This window comes from Gadus morhua, chromosome 17, assembly GCF_902167405.1.
Source record: "Gadus morhua chromosome 17, gadMor3.0, whole genome shotgun sequence".
NCBI lineage: Eukaryota > Metazoa > Chordata > Actinopteri > Gadiformes > Gadidae > Gadus > Gadus morhua.
The window spans coordinates 15,945,459-15,971,332 of NC_044064.1; the positions used below are offsets into that span (position 1 = coordinate 15,945,459).

The following is a 25,874-nucleotide window of genomic DNA, read 5'->3' on the forward strand; positions in this document are numbered from 1 at the left end:
CTTAGCATTTAGTTTTTGTATGTAGTTTATGGTCATTGATCCTAACCACCAAAAAAATTCTAAACTAAATTTTGTATTCACAATGACTAAATGCATGAATACCACTGTACATACATCTATGAGGTGCTCCTGAAACAGGCCTAGATTCCCTAACCTGGCATTGTAGTGTGAACAGAGAACAACTGTTATCACGAGATGTTCCTGGAGCTGAATCAAGCACAACCACACTGCCATTGTCCAAATCACACATTTCCATTGATTCGATTAGTGTTGTTGTCACAAATCCCATATTGCATCATTTCAGCAAGATGGGAGATTGTCATTGACGAAACACATGTAAATTATATATTTAATGTGTAAATTACTTGAACATTTGGAACGGGATATCTAACAAAAACGACAATCTGTCATTGCATGGAAGTTTATAAATGGTCTTTTGCACTACATTACCGCAATACATAGTCTTTTGGTCTACTGAATCTGCCTCAAATGGTTGTATCAGTAGCGGAATGGCATTTGATTACATTACTAGTCCACGTTTTTGTACATATACATTACATTGTGTATATTCATAGACGTGCATTCTCTCAGCGCTTTTCGGCCTTACTCTAACCGGAAAATGAAAATGGTTGCACTATTACAGTTGGATTCAGACTGAACCATTCCTCTTCTGAACGTAGAAGCTGAACAGTACATGCAGCCGTGACTTCTCCCAAGGCTCTTTGACGGTGGCTTCCTGTTTCCTGTAGGGTGATGCGGTTTGCTCTCTCAGTATCGTGGGCTGTTGGAGGGGGTAGGGGGGCAACTCTACCCAACAAACGGGGGGGGAAATGGGGTGACGCAGCAACGTCTGGTACCCTCCTCTGGTACCCCGTTTCCAGCATCTGAACAGAGTGTACAGCCGATGTCCACTTGTTAGTTAGTTAGTTATTTTTATCTCTCCGCACCTCTTTCATTCGGGGATTCCGGTGGTGGTGATTGATGGGTTTGTTGCCATGGCGGCCACTGTGGTTCTCAGACGGGGGGTTCTCCGATGGGATGGAAACGCTTACCGTTACGCACACTGCTAATCCGTTAAGCCTATGCCCTGTCCTTTGGCATCAGGCTAATGCGTTTATTTAATGAATAGTGACCCAGTAAATGGTAACCTTATGGTGACAATGACAGTACAACATATGTTGTTGATTTATGAGTCATTCATTTAGTGTTTTCTTTGTCCATCGAAATAAATATATCTTTCATCGCAATGTATTTGGATCGGCTAAATCTGCCGTGGGGCCCTCTGAGATGAGACCACCGTGGCCCCCCTCGCCAACCGACCACCGTGACCTCCCTAGCGGAGCCCACCGGGGGGGCCGCCCGCCCCGTCTCCACGGCTGACCTTCTCTTGATGTCCTCTCCTCATCCCTCCCCATCACCCCTCTCCTTCATCATCCTCTTCTGTCCGTCTGTGTCTCTGTCTCTGTCTCTCTCTCTGTCTCTCTGTGTCTGTCTCTCTCTCTGTGTCTGTCTCTCTGTCTCTCTCTCTGTGTCTGTCTCTCTTTCTCTCTCTCTGTGTCTGTCTCTCTCTGTGTCTGTCTCTCTGTCTCTCTCTCTGTGTCTTTCTCTCTCTCTGTGTCTGTCTCTCTCTGTCTCTGTCTCTGTCTCTCTCTCTCTCTCTCTCTCTGTGTCTGTCTCTCTCTCTCTCCCTTGCAGGCGCCTGCTGGGGATCATCACAAAAAAGGACATCCTACGTCACATGGCGCAGATGGCCAACCAAGACCCCGACACCATCATGTTCAACTAGTGCGCTCCTTCACGGGCCGCCGCAGCCGCCTCGCGTCGCCGTCACCGCGGCAACCGCCCGCCACAGCGGCCAGCGACGAGGAGGTCCGCCTCCTGGACGACTCTGAATACTAACACATTTCTCTCACACACACACACGTACCCACCTACCCCAACCATCGCCTCGATGAGGTCATCGCCGTGGGTCACCCTCTGTGTATATAAACCCCGCCCCCGTCCGCGCTCCACCGCACACTAGAGGGCAGACGGACGGACGGACTCCTGAGACTATTCCCCCCGCCCCTTCGCTGGTTGGCGAGAAGAGGAGGAGGAGGAAGAGGAGGAGGAGGGAGAGAGATTTGGACACTGGGGTGCCATCACTCCAGATGAGAACCCAGGTGGTGCATGGGAGACATGAGACACACACACACACACACACACACACACACACACACACACACACACACACACACACACACACACACACACACACACACACACACATGAGTTTTGATCAAACCACTACACACACACCTACCTATTTTGGTCGTACCTTTTTTGCACTCACAGATCACACACACTCAAACCTGCGAAACGCATGCTGTCCTTTGTTTTCAAATGCACTCTGCTATCCAGACACACACACACACACACACACTGTTGGCCGCTGCTCTACTGTGTCCGGTTTCGGGAGATGGGGGGCGAGGGGGGATCCTAGTGCTGGGACAGACCTGGGGGTTCAAAGGTCAGAATGATCAGCTGCCATGCGAGGAGGGACCTTCCCTGTGCTTGCACACACCCTCTAACACTATTTGCACGTGGTGCGTTGTGTGCTTGACTGCTTGTGCTTGTGCGTGTGTTTGCGCGCGTGTGTGCATTCTATACTAACTCTACATTCCAGGCAGTGTGTAGTAAAATGTGTTGGACACATGCAAGACTGTCCATCTCCTGCAAGGTGTGTGTGTGTGTGTGTGTGTGTGTGTGTGGGGTCTGTACTGGATTTCAAGATTGCCTACTTTCTGAGCCGAGGTGTGTGTGTGTGGAAGATGAGCCTGGGCGTTTAGTGACCTCTCTCCGTGTAAATGAAGGTGTCTCAGTGAAATACAATGGGGTTTAGCTAGGTCTGTGATTTACTTTGTCGAGGAGAAAGCAAAATAATCACTTCTGCTCCTCCTCAAAATGAGTAACGTGGCTTCTTCTTTTAAGTATTGATCCTGCTATAATCTACTAATGTTTTATGGCTTGAAAATAGAAACGAACCGCGCAAAGACTGGAATACCTGCTGCACTGTAGATCCGATGGAGTCGGTCCTGATGATGAAGTTGTGAGGGGGGTGATGCTGCAAAGTGACTGCCTGTTCTTTTATTTTTTTTTGTATTTCCCTTCCTCTCCCGGGATCTGGGTCTTGTGATGTCGTCTGTGAGAACTGTTTGTTAAACACTTAGTCTCTCCCCCACATCGCTTGGCTGAAGAAACAAGAGCAGCCATCTTCCTCGAGACCCCCCTCCCCCACCTCCATCACTGCCGCAGTGTCAACCCGCATACGTGCATGAGTATATTTGTACAAACACTCCGTTCACACTTTTAATACGAGGTCAGCGACCTACGTCACCTGTCATAGACTAATTAAGATAAGAACCACTTTCCTACAGTGAACTAAATCCCTGTCTTTGTCCTTAATGAATCGGTGATTAAACCAATAGGCTGAATTAGCGCTAGTCTATTGGTCTTGTTGGTGTTCATGTATGCGATGGTCAGCCTCAAACAAGAATCAAAGAAAATGAGTTCTTCGTGCCCCTGTCCAATGTGTATGAATTTATGCTTTTATTTGATGTCATGGAAATGCAAATTTAGGGCAGCCAATGTCATGCAACAGACAGTTTAATATTTGTACCCTGATTGCAACCAAATTTGCACAATGTTGGAATTTAACAGAAGCCCCCTTTCTTGGCCCACTCTTGTTTCCATGGAAACGTCACGTACAGTCATTGTCAGGCCTTTCTTGGATGCATCCCAGTATCAGTATAAAAAAAAAAGATGTACGTTTAAACTAACTCGACTAATAAAATGAAGGATTTTATGTTCTACAGATGGTAACGGCTACTGTGCGTTCACACCAGAAGCGAAGGCGCGTCGCGAATACATACAAAGTCAATGCAATGACGCAAACCGATTCACATTTTACAAGAATTACAAGAGTGAGTCGTAGAATAACAAGGAAAGTAGGGGTCATTCGTTCTTGTTTTTTTTCATTGCATTTTTGTGTTTTTGAGTGAGGAGAGAAAACGTCGGCGTTGTCTGGCCCGTGGTGTGTCGCCTAACCCTATTTCATACTGACCTCGATTTGTCACCCTTCTGTTTATTTATGGCTCGTGGTATTTAGAGTTGTTCATTATTGTGATGAGGAATTAATGTATGATTTACTTCATGGTTTGATTGTACATTTAAAACAAAATATGTAAAGAATAAATTTGGTTTTGAGTAAAACAAATAAAATTGTGTCATGTCTGTAGTTATCCATGTGATGTGCCAATTTCACTTTTCAAGGTGTTGCCGTTCTTCATGCAGGAGAAGAGCCTGTGAAATCAGGAGCACCAAGTAGCATCCAGCTGGCGCCCCAGAGCCGAACACTGGTGCGACAACATACTGATGTAATTGAGGTTGAATTTTTTTTATTTTAATTAAATTAATCATTATATTTACTAGCTAAATTCGATTAAACAATTCAATACAATACAAATATAAAGTAAAAACAAGTGTTATCTAGCGATCCGTTATCTGTATTATGTTTCAAGAACCCTCCTACGTCATTTGACGCGATCGCCCGTTTCGCGGGCAAAACATTTGTCATTTGACGCGATCGCCCGTTTCGCGGGCAATTTTTTAAAAACAAGTGTTATCGCTATCTATCATAATACAGATAGCGATCCGCTATCTGTATTATGTTATTTCGTCGTTTGGAAACATGTTTTCTGCATTACGTCGTCTGTTGTCGGGCAGAGGCCCGTTTCAGGTAGCTGGTTTTGAGGCAACCCCGAGTTTGTTCGCTCTGAGTTAGTGGAAACTCTGGGTTTTCCGTTTCAGGTAGCAGGTTCAGCGCAACCGAGAGTTAGTTGCTGCGGCAACATACGCCGTGGACCTAACCTGCTCGGGAGGTGGTTAGACCTACTCTGAGTTTGTTGTCTATAAGGCTGAAGGCAGCTCTCCGACAGAAGGAAGTGTTAGAAATGGCATGTCCTTTTCTACGAGAGCCTGTGGTCGTAGAGGCTGCGATCCTAAGAAGGAATCTCCGTGAGGAACGATTATTAAGACCCCGGTTGGATATACTTTATTTTCCTGATAATTTTCTTCACGAGCGCTATCGTTTTTCAGCGCAATCTATCATTTATTTAGACCACCTTCTCAGCCCCCTTGTTAACTGTCAAACGCACCGGGGGCATGCTTTAAGTTTATTTTTATTATCGCAATTAACGCATGTGCAGAATGATCCGCCCCGTGCATCCCACCCGCTCTGTACTACAGTCACTTCAACGTTGTGGCTTTCCCATGATCAGAGTAGCTGACTAACCATGGACCTATAACTGCTGCAAGTCAAGAAACTCATTTTAAGAATGCAAGGCAGAAAAGACCCTGGTAGGCCTACTGCTTTTAACCAGATGCTGTTCTTCTCTACATGCACATGCTCAGCATAATCGTCTGCATTGTTCACTGAAGTAAAACCCTTTGAGTAAACTGTTCAACAAAATAACTTGTCCCACCACAGCTCGTGTTCTAATAAAGACAATCTACTTATGAGGATTTTTTATTTTCTGAAAGCACAAAAAAAAAAAGTCATTTATATTGGGTATGTTTTTAGAGCAGGGAACAGTATCCCAGTTTGCACCTCACCCACTTATAACTTATGTTCCAAAATTTGGATCTCCAAAGCATCCTTTTGCATCTTTTGAATTGTTACAATTGCATGGAGGTTGGTGAGGGCATCTGGTTCAAGTGGGCGATGACGCCATCAGTAACTGGAAGAAGATGATTAGACAGTGCAATTATTACTTGAGCCAGAATATTGCCCCATCTAATTTGCAACGCGCTCGGTTGCGTGTACATATTTAATTATTTTGAATAACCAACCTCTTATACTGTAAAGGCACTTCTATCCTGGGGGGTGGGGGGGATCAGAGGAGCTCCCCCCAGGGATGCCCTCAGCCACAGGACGCATACTCTGTTGGCTGAGGGCCATCTCCTCAGCCTCTGTGAGGGCTGCAGGTGGTGGACCCCCTCCAGTCTGCCGGGCCTCTGCTTTTTTTCGATTTGCTAACATGGAGGAAAATGTTACCCTAATATTCAGTAAGCGCTATTTTGAAGACACATATATATTTATAATGCATTTTGCCTAGGTGTAGCCTTCTAATATATCTAAATCCTATTAAATATTGGCAGTGTTGGGGTGGCTGGGAAATGTACTACTTACATTTACTGCTTAAATATAGTATACAAATATATTATACATGTTGAACATAGCTGTTAAATTAGGTAGAGCAGGCAAAACAGCACAATTGATTTGATTTCAATTAAACATTAGTTTACCTGTTTAAACTATATTTTTGTACTTCATTTGCTGCCAAGTCCTCGTGGGGCAACTCGGGGTTGCGTAAATTGACACACACACACACACACACACACACACACACACACACACACACACACACACACACACACACACACACACACACACACACACACACACACACACACACACACACACACACACAATTTACATATTGAATAAGTGGAAGATATTAAACTTTCCTCTTATTTTATTTTATTTTACTAATTTATTTGACTCACGCATTGACTTGTTCAGCTATTTCCTGCCAAGCTCTCTCTCGCGCTCTCGCTGCCGCGGCGGTATTGCTTTTTTTTTGTTAAAATGGGTAACTGCTCGGCATACACGTTCATTAGAATTTCCAATTCCGTGGGGGAAAAGTAAGTGGATCTACGCTTTTGGTCCATGTTTGATCATGTTATCAGAGATCCATTGATGATGGCTCTTCATAGTCAACAGGCACGCCCTCAACCCAGAGTGAACATACTCAAGAGTTGATTAACCCAACGCCGATCACCTGTTCTGAAACCGAAAACCCAGAGTTGCTTTTCAACCCTGAACTCTGAGTCAACCAACTCAGAGCGCAGGATTAAACTCAGAGTATGTTAAACCAGCTACCTGAAACAGGCCTCAGGTTGTCGGGTTGTCAGGATGTAAACAAACGATGACGTAGGCCGGTACAATTTTCGCCCCCGGTACAATTTTAACGTGACACCGCCATCTTGGAGTGGTCAACCGGGAGCAGCAACAGCAGCAGAAACAGGATGCCGGGCTGTGGGGTGTTCCACAAAGCCGGTTGTATCACATAACCGGGTAAGTTAACCCAGGGTTTTCGGTAACCCTAGGTTTTCCGTTCCAAAAGGATCACGGTATGTTAGTTGCTATAGCAACATATGCTCTGAATCAAACCTGGTCGGACCAGGTTTTGCGCAGGTTAAAGCCCATGGTGCAGGTTAACCGGAAGTTTTGATTAATGGGTACATAAAGCACTCAAAATATGTATATAAAGTTAGAAATGTCTCCAAAATGGTGTTAAAGTCCAGTTTTTGTAGTTTTTGGTTAGTAACGGTTATTTTTTACGCAATTTGGCGATGACGTCACGTAAGGTAGACGCATTAGAACTAGCATTATGGCGGACGGGGATGAGGAAGAGGTAGCAAGACCCACTGTCAACATTTATGATGGCCCACAGCCATATAATTTCGAACCGGTTAGGCGTATGAGGGGAAATGAGGAAATCCCGAGAGCCGATGGCCGTCAAAGACAAATAAATGCATGGTCAGAGGAGAATGAGTGGAGAGTTGGTGAAGTGTCCTGGGGCCGGTTGCACCAACTGGGCGTAACTTAGCCTGGTCGTAACTGCTAAGTAGGTCTTAGTTACGACCTGGCGTTAGAATGGAACTAACGCCGGTTGCACCGCCTGGTCTTAACTACGCCCGGTTTTAGCCATGCGCGGCCATGTGAATGTTCCATGGTATGCGCATATCACTGTGAGTTGCTACCATTTAGAAACGCAGCAAGGAGCGCTGGAGCTAGTAGTCTATGAACAGCAGTGCATACAATAACTTATTTTCTTTTACTGTCAGTGAATAGCATCGAATGAAAGTCAACGTTTTCTTTATATCTAGTGACAGTGATTATGTCATTGGCTCAGATAAGTACCCTAAACTTAGTCAGAAGATCCAGAAATAGAAGGCATATTATGCCTTCTATTTATTCTAAATATGGGCTAGCTTGACAGTCCCACCTGTGAACCCCTAGTGTTTATTCTAAGCTTTTACCTTTCTCCGGTGAAAATGTTGTTTGCAAACGTAGCCGACGCCGAGTAGGCTGGTTATGTCTTCAGTGTGATTATTTTTTGATGGTGCTAACTCGTTTTCCTCGTGATTGATTGTCATTGAAACTGTCAGGGTACCGCTTACCGGGAGAGAGCAGTAAGCGTGTCTGTGTCGCTGTGTTTGGCAGGTGTCTGTGTGGGCGGTGTCGTCCCATGGAAACTGTGGTGGAGAGCTTGTGTTGTAGGGAGGTGAGCGCGTTTTGGTCGCTGGTCGAGGAGCTCACCCCGCGGCCAGCAGATGTAACGTGCCTAACGCAGCATCCTGGATTTGAGGCATGCTGCCTGAATCCGTTTGTGCTAAAAATAGCATACACACACTTCAGGCAGGATCATGGTCCCCTTCAAGCCAGCACGCACGAGTATGTTCATGGTTTATGTTTACTTTACAAATCTTTTTACACTGAGTCATTTGAACCAACAGTTATAGGTGACAGGAGATGTGTTGCATACACAATAAACATGCATAAGAAACAGGCTTAAAATGACGTTTCCAACCTACTTACAGTTTTAAACTTAAGAATCTTTCCTACTTATCCCTAGGCAATACCGGTACACTGCGTACAGGCAAGCTATACGCTGGGCTTATGGCGTTTTAGGGAGGAGTATAAGGAAGCCTCTACCCTCTTGTGTGGTTTCAACCATCAGACAGCAATTCCAGAATGGTGACCAGACCTATCAGGGCTTTCAATGGCCTTGTTTGGATGAAAATGAATAAAAATAATAGTTATGCTTATTCTGTTGTGATCATTCAATTGCCCTTAAAATGTTATAAAGTACACAGAACACATGCATTTTGGATAAAAAAAAGTTGATTGGCATTGCTTGTAATGGTTACTGAACAAAGACACAGGTTGGAATTAAATCTATATAAAAAAATGGTTAGGCACAAAACATACAAGGAACACTGATGAAGGGCTAGACCCGCAATGTTTAATTCTAATTCTAATTAATTCTGCAATAGTGTAGTCATACCCGAGGGTCAGTTGATGGTTCTCTTTCTCTCACACACACACACACACACACACACTATTTCATGCAGTGATACATGCAGTGATACATGCAAAAGCACATCAAGCAGACACACAGTGAGCCCAGACAACACCGCACACAGAGGTTGACAAGGCACAGGTAAAATGATTACCAAATTATTTTGAATTACATACAAAGAAATTTCATGCAAATAACAACTAAATCATTGGACTTGTCCGTGGAAAAAAATAATAATGTGAAATTAGGTTTTCTTGAAGCGTGACTGCCGGGCTAGGTAGAGGCTGATGGCCTCCTCCTTAGGAATCTGTTCGAAGGATTTGGCGATGGGGGCGGGTGCATCGGAGGACAGATTGGCGCCAACCTCTCGAAGAACCGCGGGTGAATTGGCGTAGCTCTCCCGAAGGGCCTTCATTAATGATGTTGCATAACCTGCAGACATAATAATAATAACATTACTTTATAAAGATCATTGTCACTGATCACTCGTGCGCCATCTCAAAATATGATAGAACTGCCTGACACTGCTTACCGTATGAGGCTGCCTCTTTGATGGGACGCACCACATGGGCACCTTTTCTGAAGCGCGGATACCGCACGCAGTACTTCTCTGTCCCGTCACTTCTCCGTGCTGTCTCGCGATTGGCATTGTGATTATAATGCAGCGCCGCTAAGAGAAGCCTACAAAATAACACATTTGAGAAAACCTTTGAAACTTGGTGTATGACAAAATACTACAATAGGCACGTTAATAGGTACTATTATTACTATAAAAGGCATAATAATTGGCAGTGTTATTCCATTTGATAGCACTGACCTGCTATACATCCCAAGGTATGAAAACCCTGTGTGCTTGGGCGCGAAGTGCAAGATGAGGGAGTGGTAAGCCTCAAGGGAGAAGGTCTGGTGCTGTGGAGACAGCTGACGAACATCTTTCAGCAAGGCAGCCCTCATCATTATGTTCTCCAACTTGACTGCTGCCAATGAGCCTGAAAAGACCAAGACAGGTAGGCAGGGAGGCAGACAGACACACAGACGGAAAACGTACAAATAGACAGGAAGACGGACAGACAGAATTCCTTTTTGAAATGGAAACACATGAAATTGTCCTGCATTTGAATTATAGCAAACATAAACAGTAAACAGAATGTTATGAGATTGCCAGGGAATGAAAAAATAATTTCATCACAAAGGTCACATGTCAAAGCATCCAGATGTAACCCTTGTCCCATGTAGTTAAATAATAAATCTAGAGTGGTTAATACAATAAGACTGGGCCTGGGCTCGTTGTAGGAAACTACAACTTTGATTCATATGTTACTGTTGGATAATTTTAATAAATGACCACCACAACTGTATTTTAAATGTAAAAGTATTCAATCACATATTTATTCACAAAATGAAATACTAGTCGAATGTATTTTAGGAAAAGAAAACAAATAAACAAATAAAATAAATAAAATCAGATGCACGGGATTCTCCAATTTACAACAATGCAAACTCAATGTACCACACACAATCAAATTAACAACACACTTTAAATTAGGTTAACCCGTTGCAGGCCTGTTAGTTGAAGCTTGTGTGCGGTGGGGCCTAAAAACTGTACTGGCCGCTTCACTCAGCTTGAGCTCAAAATAAAAGCACGTGCAATGTGTAAATCAGTACTCACGAATCCAGGGTGTAATTAGTAGGGGCAGAAAGGGATTGGGGGATGATATTCTCACGAAGATAATGGCAATGGCGGTGGCAATCCAAACACACACGTGGGCAATGGCGGTGGCGAAGTCACAAGGAAGAAAACACAGAAAACAGCAGGGCCATCTGCTGGAAACCCCTCTCTCCAACGTCCAGCTCCTTTAAGCATATTATCCAATGAGCCATAATATCAAACACTATTTCATATCGAACTAGCATTAGCTTTGCGTTAACTTAAGTCACAATACAAAACTACGATATGCGGGCACATTAACACAGAATGCTACCGCTAACTAGCACGTCGCTAACCGCGTTACACATCCAGTACTCTTACTTACTATAACAGTTAGATATAGCACAATGGAGGCATACACATCGTATTCACCTTTTTGCAGGTCACAAAGAAGTTTAAATCAGGACCACGAGTAGTCGACCTCACGATAAAACTTAACTGCTTCCCACACTACGATGCCTCCTCTTAGCTCTCAGTCCGGTCAGGTTTCTTTCTCTACATGTGCTCACTACTCCCCACGCTAACCTGCTGCACTAGTCCCGCCCTTTACACGTTGAGACTTTATTCGGATTGGCTTGTGAAGTTTTAATACAACCAAAGACAAAACAAATTAAATGATTTACGTGTGACAGGTAAAAGGTTAAGTTAAACATAAACACGGCTTCTTCCTCTTTTATATCCTGAATTCACAAATATTTTAGCCTTGATAAACTTAAAGACCTTTATATTAATTTATCTTTTAACTGTAAATAGTTTTATTAAACGTATTATATTTATGCTTTTAATCCGCACACATTTTAACCCATTTTATTATTATGAACTCTATTTATTTATGAACATTAAACACAGCATTTTATTATACTGTTAATTATTTTTTATGCTCTGTAACTTGTGGTTTTTGTACAGGGCTACACCCTCCCTCTTCTGAACGTGTAGATGTCCTCATCACACCTTTTGTCTCTCTTTAACTTGGAAGATTTTTGTACAGAGCTACACCCTCCCTCTTCTGAACGTGTAGATGTCCTCATCACACCTTTTGTCTCTCTTCAACTTGGAAGGGTGTTTTTTGTTCTCCTCCTCCATGTACCTTTTGGATGTTTTGGACTTTTTCCTTGATTTGTTGTCTTGGTTTGGAGGGTTTAACTTGAGTTGGATGACCATGCCATGGTGCATGATGGTAACTGGTTCACAAGATGGATGACCAGGTCTCTCATAAGTGAATCTCATAGATGGCTTTGGTTTTCTCAGGGATTTCCGGATTGTAGAAAACCTTTCACTTTCACTTCTAGCGCTTTTGGCAGCTTTATCACGTCTGGCTCTGTTTAACAGAGGTGAGCTTGCTCCCTCTTCTGAATCTTGCAAATCTTCCGCAGATTCAGTATATGTCTCTTGGACATAAGAGTGTGACAGAGGACGTGCAGCACCTTCAGGCGGTTCCTCATACTCCGTTTCTGTAAGTTGTTGATTTTCTGCAGCTTCACAGTTTTCCTCTTCAGAGTTTTCACTTTCTTCAGAACTCTGACTCTGTTCATCCTCCACAGGTTGATCTATCATGTTTAATCGTTTCCTGACCTCATCCACATCAAAATCTGGAGGATTGTGGACAGTTTCAAACTCTGAGCCTGAGGACTCTGTGTCACTTTCTTCAGACTTGGTTGATAGATGTTTCCGGGTAAGTTGAGCTCTTGTTACAGGTCTCCGAGCAGAGTTTGTATCATCTGATTGGTTAGACAACCTAACCATGTACCCGATGGGCAACAGGTGGTCTCGATGAAGAGTTTTTACCACACCTGTACCATGCTCTGGTTTGACCTTGTAAACAGGCAGATTAGGCAACTTCTCCACAACAACATATGGTGTTGATTTCCATCGATCTTGGAGTTTATGCTTGCCTTTTAGACCCAAATTCTGAATGAGAATTCTGTCACCTTTCTCCAAAGGTGAATCTCTCACACGCTGGTCATAGCGAGCTTTGTTTTTCAGATGACTCTTTGTAGCAGCGTCAGATGCCAGTTGGTAGGCTTTTTGTAACTCTTTCCTCATCCTGGCGACGTACTGTTGGTAAGAGGTTTCACTTTCACCATTTGGCGAGATCCCAAAACAGATGTCAATGGGTAACCTTGCCTCCCTTCCAAACATGAGATGATAAGGGGAGTATCCTGTGGAATCATTCTTGGTGCAATTGTATGCATGTACCAGGTGGGTGATATGTTGACTCCAACTTTGTTTCTTTACAGTGTCCAGGGTACCAAGCATTGCTAAAAGTGTTCTATTGAACCTTTCTGGTTGTGCGTCCCCTTGTGGGTGATAGGGGGATGTTCTTGACTTCCGAACCCCAAGCATGGACAAGAGTTCTTTGATCAGGCGACTTTCAAAATCTCGTCCTTGATCCGAGTGTATCCGTGCAGGTAGGCCGTAGTGCACAAAATACTTCTCCCACAATACTCTTGCAACGGTGATAGCCTTTTGATCTTTTGTAGCAAATGCTTGTGCGTAACGTGTATAATGGTCTGTCACTACTAACACATTAGCAACACCTCTAGAGTCAGGCTCTATCTGCAAAAAGTCAATGCAGACTAAATCTAGAGGGCCATTACTTGTTATTTGATTCAAGGGCGAGGCATGCTGAGGGAGTGTCTTCCTGGAGATACATCTACCACAGGTTCGAATGTACTGCTCAACCTCAGCTGTCATTCGCGGCCAATAAAATCTGTCTTTGATCAGTTCGGTAGTGCGTTCCATTCCCATGTGTCCGCACTCATCATGTAGAGACCTTAACACCATTGGGCGGTATCTGGCTGGTAAGACAAGTTGTTTGATCTGTTTTCCGCATGTTTTTTCTTTTACTCTGTAGAGTAATCCATCCTTTAATTCCAACTTTCGGCTTTCGCGTAAGAGCAACACAGTCTCAGGTGAATCATTTTTTGAGCGTGTCAGCCCTTTATTCTTTTCCAGTGCCTTCTTTAATGGCCCAATTGTTGGGTCCATGTCTTGTGATGCCTGGATATCTTTCGGACTTAGCTGATCCAGCACGTTCATGCTAAGGTTCACTGGGAACACATAAGCTTCTGGTACAGCTGCAGCAGGAGCTCCCAACTGGTCCACCAATCTGTCGGGCACATCAGCCTCTCCACTGATGCAGGCTCGCTTGCAGAGGGCTTTGATGCCAGCAGGTGGGACACTAGTCCACTCTTTAGCCTCCTCTGGAGAGTATTGTCGAGACAACAAGTCAGCATCGATATTTTGCCTCCCAGGTCGGTATTGGATGGTGAACTCGTAGGTGGCAAGGGCAGCAAGCCAACGATGTCCGACTGCACTGAGTTTGGCAGAGGTCAACACATATGTTAATGGGTTGTTGTCAGTTCTTACAGTAAACTTAGCTCCATACAAGTAATCGTGAAACTTGTCCACGACAGCCCATTTTAATGCCAGAAATTCCAATTGATGGACTGGATAGTTGTGCTCTGAGTCTTTAAGCTTCCGACTGGCGAAAGCTACTGGTCGGAGGCCCTCAGGATATTCCTGGTTCAGGACAGCGCCTAGGCCATTCATACTGGCGTCCACATGTAAGATGTACGTCTTAGTGGGGTCAGCGAATGCTAACACTGGGGCATTGATCAAACAGTCACGGATACGCTCAAAAGCGGCCTGGCAGGCCTGAGTCCACCGTTCTCCGAAAAGCTCTGATGGCTTGAAATAGACTTTGCTTGGGTCGACACTCTTTTTGAAATTGGGGTCTTTCCAAGTGGGGGCATAACCCTTGGTGAGCTCAGAAAGAGGACGGACAATGGCAGAGTAATTTGCAATGAACCTTCGATAGTAACTGCAAAATCCGAGGAAGGACTTCAGAGGTTTCAGGTGAGTGGGCTCTTTCCAATGCTTGACTACTTCCACTTTGTCTGGATCAGTAGCTATTCCATTAGCAGAAACGATGTGACCCACATACCTAACCTCAGGCTGGCAGAATTGACATTTGTCAATAGAAACCTTCAATCCGACCTCCTCTAGTCGATCCAGTACCTTGAAAAGACGTTGCTTATGCTCTTCAAGTGTCTTGCCGAAAATGATGATATCATCCAAGTACACGAGAGCTTCCAGAAGATGCATATCACCAACAGCTTTTTCCATTAAGCGCTGAAACGTTGCCGGCGCTCCTGTGATTCCTTGTGGCATGCGCTCAAATTGATAGAAACCAAGAGGGCAAATGAACGCTGTCTTCTCTTTGTCCTCCGGAGCCATCTCTATCTGGTAATAGCCACTGCGCAGATCTAAGACTGAGAACCATTGGCTGCCGGAGAGAGAATCCAAGGCGTCGTCAATGCGTGGCATTGTGTACTGGTCTGGTGTGGTGCGGTTGTTGAGTGTTCTGTAGTCAATACAGATTCTTATACTCCCATTCTTTTTGCGCACTACAACGATCGGTGAGGCGTATGGGCTACGGGACTCTGTGATAATTCCAGCTGCCAGCAGTTGTTGTATGTGCCGCCGCACATCGTCTATGTCTGCAGGGGCTAGTCTCCTTGACCTTTCCCTGAAGGGTCTGGGGTCATGCAGGCGTATGTGGTGTTCAACACCCTTTGCACGACCAACCTCCCACTCATGGAGTGAGAAAACATTCCGCCTCTCAGCTAACTTCTGCTGAAGCTGACTCTTCCACTCTTTGGGAATGGGAGAGTCTCCGAAATTAAAGAGACTTGGGTCTATGGTTTCAGCTGTGAGGTCGGAAGGCCTGACTGGGGTAGCTGTGTCCACAGCATACATCTCAGCAACAACGGTCCCAACTGGGATTGAAGTTGTCTTTTTGGACTCATTTTGAATGAGGACAGTGAAACTGTTGTTGTCTATGTTGGCGTCTGAGAGCACACCAGGCTGTACCAGCAAACTGTTGGGGAGCAACTGGTCAGTGGGTGCATCGATCAGTACAAGATCCTTGGACGGGGCACTCTGTCTTTCCACTTTGCACGTTGCATAGTACTTTGCACCTGGAGCAATGGAGAGTGAACCGGGTCCTTCCCACTTTATCTGTCCCAAAACTTCATTTTTTGTTGACTGCTCTTGTGCTTTAACAGGGGCATAAACAGACTGTATTCTCATTGAGTACACAGTGTTCTCGTCACCTTTTGTCTTCGCCAGTTCCCATAGGCGGCGGAACAGAGATGTGTTGGTTCCAACCAGCACAGGGGTTTGTTGTTGGTTTCTTGGCTCAGGACAAATCAAGGCGAGCACTTCTACTCGTCCCGTCACACCAGTGATCTCTTCTGAAAACTCCATCTCAACAACAACATATCCTTTGTAAGGATACTCAGTGTCAGCAAGGCCCCAGAGTCCAAGGCCAGAGAGGGGTTTTATCGGGACATCAAGTAAGTGTTTGTTATACCAGCTTTCAAAGATGATAGTCACATTGGACCCACTGTCGATGAGAGCATCGCAGACTACATCATTTACTTTGATGGTGTGAATAAATGATGGACCTACAAGACCTTCAGGTAAGTCAGTGTTGTTCTCTGGGACTTCAACCTTATTGGTTCTAGCTACAAAGTGTTCTTCAGCTGCAGGCTGCGGGTTCTCTTTGTGGGAAAGAGGGGAAACACGCGCCAAGCGTATGAGCTTTCTAATGACTTTCTGAAGATTCTCAGGGGCAGTACATCTGGTGGCTATGTGGCCATTTTCCCCACACCGATAACAGAAAAACTCATCATTGTCTTGTCGGGGAGAGGAGACTCTGGAATGAGCGGGCTTGTAACCCGTAGCTGCTTTGTATCGGTGTGGCTGGGGTGTTTGTTCTGATGTGTAATTCACTGCCATTACACTCATTTTACTTTCTAGTGCTTTCACTTGTTTCTTTAGTGATTGCAGTTCACTCTGTGACTCATTTCTCTGTTTTTGTTTCTCTGTAAGACCGTTAAAGGACTCATCAGATGGTGGCTGAGGTTGTGGGTTGCTTCTCTGCTCTAACTGCGCTCTCAATTCTTGAATCCGAGCTTGCAGTTCACTCCTAGAGACTGATTCAGGTTCTTTCTCCTTTTCAGCTTGGACGGTGCGTACACGCTGAGGACGCAGGTGTGACACTTGGCTTTGTCTGGCTGACTGGCGACCTTCCTCTTCCATCACTTCTCTTAACAGGTTCAAGAATGTAGGGGGATTACTACTCCGCTCCCTAATTTTCAACTGTAACAACATGAGTTCAGAGGTGGACCCTCTAAGAAGCTGCTCTAAACGAGTGCTGTTGGCAGCGCTAACAGGTAAGCCACCTCCTTGTACTACTTTGACAAGAGATCTCTCTACTCTTCGTAGGAACTCAGACAGACGCTCACCAGGCTGTTGGTGGAGGGCTCTGAACGACAGATATAGTTCTTCTGAGGACTCTACTGTACCAAAAATGCTCTCTATAGCCTCTATGTACTCACGTGGGCTAGCATCAGGTTGAGTCATGCGCACAGCTTGAATGATCTCAAAGGCGGGCCCTTTGAGACTTTCCAGTATCCGACGTCGTTTCTCTTTGTCCGAGCACTCAACTTCCTCTACTAAGAGTGTTGCTTGCTCCAACCAGTTGTCTAAGGTCTCTTCTCCAGTGGGAGTGGGACTGATCCCGGAGAATGTCCGCAGACGTCTGTATGGGTGACTGTCAGGTTGTTTGTTTGTTCTGCTCATAACATCACCGACTGCACGGATGATGTCTTCAGGGTTGCTTTTACTTTCTTTGGTGGGGGAACATAGACCTTGGATGTCCTCCAAGGTTCTCCCTTCACTCTGCAAAAAGGTAAGTAGCTTCTCTTCAAAGTTATCAAGCTGAGGCTCTGTGTAGCAGACAGTTTTCCAACTACTTCCTCCACTTATAGGCATTATCTCAGGTGGGATTTTAGAGGGGTCGATCTCTTCACGACACTCACATAACACCATCAGCGATTGCTGTTGATGGTGAAACATTTTTCCCTTAACTCTAACTCTTCCCCAAGCTTTGATGGTCCCTGCTGTTTCTTCAATGTCTTCTCTTGAAACACCTTCAGGCACTCCATGTAACAGGAAGGCATGCTTTAAATCTATTGATTCTCCTTTGCACCAGTTAATTAGCTCACGTTGTGATGGACTGTTTGCTAGGACTGCCATTGTTGTACTTTACTTTAATTACTTCTAGTTACTGTTAGCACATTACTTTAAATAAATGCTCTTAAAGTTGTGGGGTCATGTTACTTTTGCTTGTCTAATTCATTTTAGTTTAATATTATCCCAGCGGGGCCTCCATTTATGTAACCCTTGTCCCATGTAGTTAAATAATAAATCTAGAGTGGTTAATACAATAAGACTGGGCCTGGGCTCGTTGTAGGAAACTACAACTTTGATTCATATGTTACTGTTGGATAATTTTAATAAATGACCACCACAACTGTATTTTAAATGTAAAAGTATTCAATCACATATTTATTCACAAAATGAAATACTAGTCGAATGTATTTTAGGAAAAGAAAACAAATAAACAAATAAAATAAATAAAATCAGATGCACGGGATTCTCCAATTTACAACAATGCAAACTCAATGTACCACACACAATCAAATTAACAACACACTTTAAATTAGGTTAACCCGTTGCAGGCCTGTTAGTTGAAGCTTGTGTGCGGTGGGGCCTAAAAACTGTACTGGCCGCTTCACTCAGCTTGAGCTCAAAATAAAAGCACGTGCAATGTGTAAATCAGTACTCACGAATCCAGGGTGTAATTAGTAGGGGCAGAAAGGGATTGGGGGATGATATTCTCACGAAGATAATGGCAATGGCGGTGGCAATCCAAACACACACGTGGGCAATGGCGGTGGCGAAGTCACAAGGAAGAAAACACAGAAAACAGCAGGGCCATCTGCTGGAAACCCCTCTCTCCAACGTCCAGCTCCTTTAAGCATATTATCCAATGAGCCATAATATCAAACACTATTTCATATCGAACTAGCATTAGCTTTGCGTTAACTTAAGTCACAATACAAAACTACGATATGCGGGCACATTAACACAGAATGCTACCGCTAACTAGCACGTCGCTAACCGCGTTACACATCCAGTACTCTTACTTACTATAACAGTTAGATATAGCACAATGGAGGCATACACATCGTATTCACCTTTTTGCAGGTCACAAAGAAGTTTAAATCAGGACCACGAGTAGTCGACCTCACGATAAAACTTAACTGCTTCCCACACTACGATGCCTCCTCTTAGCTCTCAGTCCGGTCAGGTTTCTTTCTCTACATGTGCTCACTACTCCCCACGCTAACCTGCTGCACTAGTCCCGCCCTTTACACGTTGAGACTTTATTCGGATTGGCTTGTGAAGTTTTAATACAACCAAAGACAAAACAAATTAAATGATTTACGTGTGACAGGTAAAAGGTTAAGTTAAACATAAACACGGCTTCTTCCTCTTTTATATCCTGAATTCACAAATATTTTAGCCTTGATAAACTTAAAGACCTTTATATTAATTTATCTTTTAACTGTAAATAGTTTTATTAAACGTATTATATTTATGCTTTTAATCCGCACACATTTTAACCCATTTTATTATTATGAACTCTATTTATTTATGAACATTAAACACAGCATTTTATTATACTGTTAATTATTTTTTATGCTCTGTAACTTGTGGTTTTTGTACAGGGCTACACAGACAATTACTCAAAGACAGCAACTAAAACAAAACTATGTATAGCGTGCATAATACCAGTACTGTACCTGGGTCCAGCCACTCTTTGTTGCGCTGATCTTCGTCTAGAGGGCCATGGGCACAACTGGAGAAGGCAGGGGTGTCATGGTCATGGATGTCCTGGATGTGGTTCACTAAACTTCTCCATTTGGCCTCCATGACCGCTGGGTTGCCATCTGGGGTTGAGGCTGCAGTCCAATAGAGGTGATTCACTATAGCTGGCCTCCACAACTGTAGTTGGTCACACTCTTTGGATGCTGCATCCAATGCCTTCCCCAGACCTGTTTTAGAACAAATGGTATTAATTGATATGCACCAGTGTTAATTTTGTCAGCTATTTTAGATTTAGTCTTAGTCTTAGTCTTTTGACGAAAATGCTTAGTATATTTAGTCACATTTTAGTCATTGTTTTCCTTTGTAGTTTTAGTCTAGTTTTAGTCGACGAAAATTCCTTACATTTTAGTCAACTTTTAGTCATTACTTTTAGTCAAAATGTTTTCTCTTTTTAAACTAGTTAAATTAGGCTAACCCTATATAGGCTATATGGACACCTGGGGCCGGTTGCACCAACTGGGCGTAACTAAGCCTGGTCGTAACTGCTAAGTAGGTCTTAGTTACGACCTGGCGTTAGAATGGAACTAACGCCGGTTGCACCAACGGGACTTACGCCTGGTCTTAACTATGCCCGGTCTTAGCCATGCGCGGCCATGTGAATGTTCCATGGTATGCGCATATCACCGCGTTGCTAGGATACCTCTTGACAACAGCTGTTTACTATTTTACTTGACATGCTGTTGGACACCGAAATAAATAATTCATTCGTTCACTCATTGTCATTCATCAATTGTGTTAATGCCTAACAATAAAACACTGCAAACGAATATAATTAAAATATGTATTTGTAATGTCTGGTTTACGACGAGCAGGCATTTAGACGGGAATGGTTCTGTAGGAGAGATTTGTTTAATGTGTCGGCCTATATAAAACATATAAACATAGTTAAAACAACATTCACAACTGATTATAAGTTGAGAACGGACTAATCGGCCAGCGATATCTTCCCGACAGGCAGTCGATCTGTGAACACTGATCATATCGCCGGCTGTGCTTTGAAATGCAGTTTAGCGAAGCGTTGCAAGGATGGTGGTAAAGCTGCATTGGATTGGATGTAATTGCTATAGAAACAGCCTGGAATTTCAACTCTACGCCTGCCCCTGACCAGGCGTAGGATTTACGCCTGGTCTTAGTGAAAAGAACGCTAAGCCCAGTTGGTGCAACCGGCGTAACGGTTAGGTTGGACTTAGAACGCCAAGTTACGACCAGGCGTAGTTACGACCAGGGTTACGCCCAGTTGGTGCAACTGGCCAAGTTGCTAAGTTGTTCCACTCAAATAGAGTACTAAAGTGAAAACGTTACGTTGTCCTGGCAACCGGATTTTCAGTTCTAAACAACCGAACGAGAGATGGTGTTCTCCATTGCTTCCATGTGTTGTTTCTTTCAAAATTAAAATAAATCAATTTCAAGAGGTGAAAATCACTACCAATCGAAAAATGTCGAGGCGTTCATGTATTCCCCTGGGGTATTAAAAGGAAACGTTTGTAAACGTTAGTTTAGTTTAGTTTTTTTTTAATATGAAGACAATCTATTCTCTATATTACTTACATCATTGGTAAAGCAAACTCACAAATCAATTCGCAAAAAGATTGTTCCTTTTCTATAAAAGGTTTGTGTGCCATAGGATTTCCCCGTGTTAATTTGGTTGTGTAGAACCGAAAATCTGTTGCTCTCGAAACGTGACGTCACACTTTACTACTCTTGTCTGTTCAGCCTTCAAAACGATAGCTGGTAAATTGTGAAAAATGCATTAAACTGTAATCAGAAAACGCGGTTATATGCTATAAACCCGATAGTATCTTGGGTATAAAGGCTGGGACGAATTTCAAAGTCCACCTTATGTTGAAGTAGCCTATAGACCGTGGCGATTCCCATTGAAACGAATGGCGCGGTGATTTTCTTCAAAACGAGAGCCGGTAAATTGTGAAAAATGAATTAAACTGTAATCAGACAACGCGGTTATATGCTATAGACCCTAGTATCTGTGGAATAAAAGCTGGGAAGAATTTCGAATCATGTACAATGCATAACGTTAGCTCATAGCTGAGACCATACCTCCCGTTGCCAAGTCGTAGCTAAGGTCTGTCCTATTTACTGGAGGAGTGAACAGTTGCATAAGAACCTTACGGGAGTGTACTGATTGGAAAATATCGTGCATTTTGAATGTCCAAACAGCACACCAATAACATTTTCGTCCTGTCTCGTCTCGTCAACGAAAACAAAATGACATTTCGTCATCGTTTTTATTATCACAGATCTATTTTTAGCTCGTCAACGTCTCGTCTTAGTCACGGAAAAAAGCTCGTTGACGAACATTTTTCGTCATATTTTTCGTTAACGAAATTAACACTGATATGCACTAACAAAAACTGCTTCAAGGTTCCAACACTGGATACATACTTTTGGCAATGTGCCACACGTCAAAATAATGCTGTGTCCCTTCAGGGATCAGCTCCTCTCTCACCCATTTGGCAACCTAAGGAGAAAAAAAACACAAACATCCAGCTTCAGTGCAATTCAGATATTTACTTTCTATACTGCATTTTTATTGTAAATACCTGGCGATGTCGGTCCGTGATCAGCGTTGCCAAATGCAGGTCGTTTCCCCTCAGCAGGCCAACACTGCGCTTGAGGCCTTCAAGCTCACACCGTGAGCTGTTGGGGACCTCTGAGCTCTGCAACATGACATAACAGTGTAAGGGTAGAATGCTGGTGGTGTTGAAGGAGGCGTTAATGAACCGAAGCGTTGCTGGACCAGGCATTATGATACACTACTCTAGTTAGGCAATACACAATAAAGCTCTATGCATGGTTGTAGTGGAAAGATGTTATATTAAGATACAATCCTTTTACCAAATTGCAGAGTTCATTTCTTTGTCTAATAACATCAGGTTTACCTGAACAAGCTGAACATCCACCACCTTGTTCACTCTGTCCTCTATCAGAGAGTATGACCCATACTTTGCGCAGTGCCCAGGAGAATCTGACCTGGAATTAATTACAATTTATGTTTCAAGTTTTTAAAACCATGGTCTGTAAAGACAATCCACCATGTCAACTGCAAATGCCAACTAAAGCCACCCTACATGATAACAAATAACAAAATCAAAACGTGGAACTGGTCTAGCTCTCACACTGGTTTACCTGCAGTCACCAGCAAGAACTAGCCCGCCATCCATTGCCCGTAGGTCACTAAAATTCTTGGCTTGATCATTCTGCCAGGCCTGAACGATTACAGGGATGGTGTAGCGGCGCTGATGGCGAAAGAAACTGCTGGCACTGATGCACTGCAGGCCAAACAGGGTCAACATTCTTAGTGTCTGTGTGGCCAAACATCCAGTAAAATGAATGGCCCCACTTAACAGGAGGTTGCAGGTTGGCATGTTCCTGTGGAGCATTGGCTGGTTTTGCCAGAAACGGTGGTAGCCACATGATGCACAGACCTAGATATGTAAGAAAATAAAATAAAACATTGTACCGTAATCAACAGTATATCAGGATTCAATATAGAGTAAGTACTGTACATTACTGGTCAAAGGTTTCATATTTTCAATGAAACACACATGACCAATACAGTATAACACTCAAATATGCTGGCATCACAAACCAGCAGACTTAAGCCAGCCTGGTACATACATTGTAAATTAACTGGCAAGACAGTCAGAGCTATCAGATTGTAATTAGATATTCAGATTTTCTAATCAGATGGCCACGTAAACAAAACTGCATAAACAAAACTGTACCTGCTTGATCTTAACAAAAGTTCCTTCCTGCTGCACGATGCTACTATCCGACCTCTCACAACAGGCCGGACAGATGGCAAAAAGGCCCATCAGCTCCTCTTGGCAAACAATGATTTGTCAATGCAACTACAACAACAAAAAATGAGGGGGAGGGGGGCGGTGTCATTCAAACTAACAAAGCATTGAGCATTCAATATGGTCTATGTTGGTTTTAGATTATCTCACTTGTGGTGGGGGTCACACGTGTAAGGTGGCTCCTCATCAAACAATTCCTCCTCATCCATCGGCTCTTCGGGCACCCACGACAAGTCACTGATGACAGTGGCATTATCATCATCGTCGTCGTCAACTGTCTGTTCAGGACTAGCGAGGGGAGTGGAGGTTTGTGGGCTGATTGAAGTCTGTGTGCCCACGCTAACCATCTTGGGCTTCAGGTTAACCTGCACAGCTGTGGCAGAGGCAGTAAACATACCCAAACATATGACAATCATGGCAAATCAGCGGCTATGTTTTGGTGTAGGCTATGTATTCATTTCATCAATGTGTATGGAAATGTCCTACTTGCAATGTTTTAGACATAATATCTACCCCTTAAAATACCAAAGATTTACCGTGAGACCATCGGGGGGGCTTCAAAAAACATTGTGTCCCAGCGTCAGAAGTGGAGGAGGGCAAGGGCTGATCCCCAGTATCGACACTCTCCACAGTGTCTACACTGGCCACGGTCTCCTGCTGTGAGGCGTCTGTCAACATCTTGCGAAAACAAAAAACAAAAGTATATTAGTATAAAGTATAGTATATATAAGTATATAAAAGGTCACGGTCAAATACAAACATGTGAAAGAGAACCGTAGCAGTCTAGCACTAACACAAAACGCCAACACACTGTTGTGAAAGCCGCTTGATGTTGACGATCACTGATCCAAACACTAGCCATGAAGCTTTCATGACGATATGGACATTTACTTCAGGGCAATTTTGTTTTGGCTCATATTCGTGAATCACGAAATATGCTCTTCTAATGTCAGACTGATCATGCTTGTAGATGAGGCTGTGTCAAAGGGAACACAGTATGCAAAATACACAGAGCTAGCTAACGCGCAGCTTGTAATTAGCAGCTATAGCATGATGCTTACCGTGGCAATCTCTCGCTTGCGGCAGACGGTGTCTCTCGACCTCGGGACAGGGCAGGCAGAGTGGTTTGCATGCACAGACGGCACGGCGGTAGGAATTAACTTCGCCGTCCTCTTACTCTTTAAACCAAGTGAGACCATCTTGGCATCCCCTGAGTGGTAATCCTCCTCCTTGAAATGCGCGCTGCATATTCTGGAGTACGCGGTAACAGAGCTAGCTGAAAAATCTGCCCGCCTAAACTTGACAAATTGCACCCAGCTTCGGAGAATCCCTTTGTCCTTGGGGAAGCAATGGACCCTATGTCCACTTTTGCTGGAGTTGTTGCACCCGCCACAAATACAGTAGAAAACCATGTTATCTACTTATATATCTACTCTCTCTCTCTCTCTCTCTCTCTCTCTCTCTCTCTCTCTCTCTCTCTCTCTCTCTCTCTCTCTCTATCTATATATATGTTATGCTATGCTATGCTATCCCTCACTATCTATCGATGTTATGCTATTCTATCTATCTATCTATCTATCTATCTATCGATGTTATTCTATCTATCTATCTATCTATCTATCTATATATATATATATATATATATATATATCTATCTAGGCTATCTCTATTTATGTATTTACTAATATAATCTGACACTGTCACTCTCTCTCACTAGCGGCTTCGGCTGTCGTCCAAAAGCGGAGTACCCTACGTGACGTCATGCAATGCATTGTGGGAGAAATAAGAATCATCGCTAACCTGTGGCTAATAACCACTAATATATCACCTACTTTTCCTAATATTTATATTTTGTGATACCCTACAACATCAAATACAATGGATAATTGTTTAAATGTTTATTACCAACTAGAAAATTGCCAGAAAAGAAGAAAATAGAAACCTGCACCATGCCCTTTAAGTTTGAAACATAACCCGGTTTTGGGTATTTCAACCGGCGTTCACCGCAGATTTCATGTGTTCACAATGGCATGCCCTTTTGATGAGAGAACTGCTGATATCAGAGCGCAAATTATACGTGCAATCCACCGGGAGCGATTGATAAGACCACGGCTCGACATCTTGGCATATTGGATGACTTTTTGCTGGAGTGGAGAGATATAGATTCTCGCGCAAATCTTTAATATATTTAAATAGCCTTACATAGCCAACACTACCAATCGAGGACCTGGCCTCAGTTCACTCCAGACTATTTGCGTAGCCCTCCGTTTTTTTCAAATGGTAGTTTTATCTAGGCTATAATGCTGGAGATGCTGAGCACATCACAGTCGTTTCAGATGATCCATCCAAGATTTG

General features: G+C 43.7%; 3 protein-coding genes across 10 annotated transcripts in view; 1 reads left to right on the top strand and 2 right to left on the bottom strand.

The window, feature by feature from the left end:
* Positions 1–4,260, top strand: part of clcn3 (chloride channel 3) — a 34,979-nt gene extending 30,719 nt beyond the window's left edge. For 5 of the 8 annotated variants that reach the window (XR_003973639.1, XR_003973637.1, XR_003973641.1 and 2 more), the window contains one exon: positions 2,720–4,260. Coding sequence is in view for 2 of the 8 variants with exons in the window: in XM_030338829.1 (XP_030194689.1) it covers positions 1,696–1,786 (91 nt within the window). In the remaining 6 variants the exon portion in view is untranslated. Of the gene's footprint in view, positions 1–1,695 lie in introns of all 8 variants that reach the window. The other 3 variants (XM_030338829.1, XM_030338830.1, XM_030338828.1) reach the window with 2 other exon arrangements.
* A 4,301-nt stretch (positions 4,261–8,561) lies between these two features.
* On the bottom strand, positions 8,562–25,002 carry LOC115529789 (uncharacterized). The gene is made up of 12 exons (XM_030338855.1): positions 24,581–25,002; positions 24,056–24,197; positions 23,670–23,892; positions 23,445–23,570; positions 22,846–23,144; positions 22,599–22,689; positions 22,260–22,376; positions 22,102–22,177; positions 19,617–19,868; positions 10,006–10,177; positions 9,721–9,869; positions 8,562–9,620 (listed from the first exon to the last, which is right to left on the bottom strand). Exons 4-12 carry the CDS (start codon positions 23,532–23,534, stop codon positions 9,433–9,435), a joined length of 1,434 nt encoding a protein of 477 aa, XP_030194715.1. The 5' UTR covers positions 23,535–23,570; positions 23,670–23,892; positions 24,056–24,197; positions 24,581–25,002; the 3' UTR covers positions 8,562–9,432.
* LOC115529765 (uncharacterized) lies at positions 10,547–18,026 on the bottom strand. The gene is made up of 2 exons (XM_030338812.1): positions 11,269–18,026; positions 10,547–11,042 (listed from the first exon to the last, which is right to left on the bottom strand). Exon 1 carries the CDS (start codon positions 18,001–18,003, stop codon positions 11,887–11,889), a length of 6,117 nt encoding a protein of 2,038 aa, XP_030194672.1. The 5' UTR covers positions 18,004–18,026; the 3' UTR covers positions 10,547–11,042; positions 11,269–11,886.
* Positions 25,003–25,874: the final 872 nt, after the last annotated feature.

Coding starts and splice junctions, on each gene's coding strand:
- LOC115529765 (XM_030338812.1), bottom strand. CDS start 18,003: ATGGCAGTCCTAGCAAACAGTCCATCACAACGTGAGCTAATTAACTGG.
- LOC115529789 (XM_030338855.1), bottom strand. CDS start 23,534: ATGGGCCTTTTTGCCATCTGTCCGGCCTGTTGTGAGAGGTCGGATAGT. Junction 22,377..22,598: donor TGGATGTTCAGCTTGTTCAG/GTAAACCTGATG, acceptor GTCATGTTGCAG/AGCTCAGAGGTCCCCAACAG. Junction 10,178..19,616: donor CAAAGAGTGGCTGGACCCAG/GTACAGTACTGG, acceptor TGGTCTTTTCAG/GCTCATTGGCAGCAGTCAAG.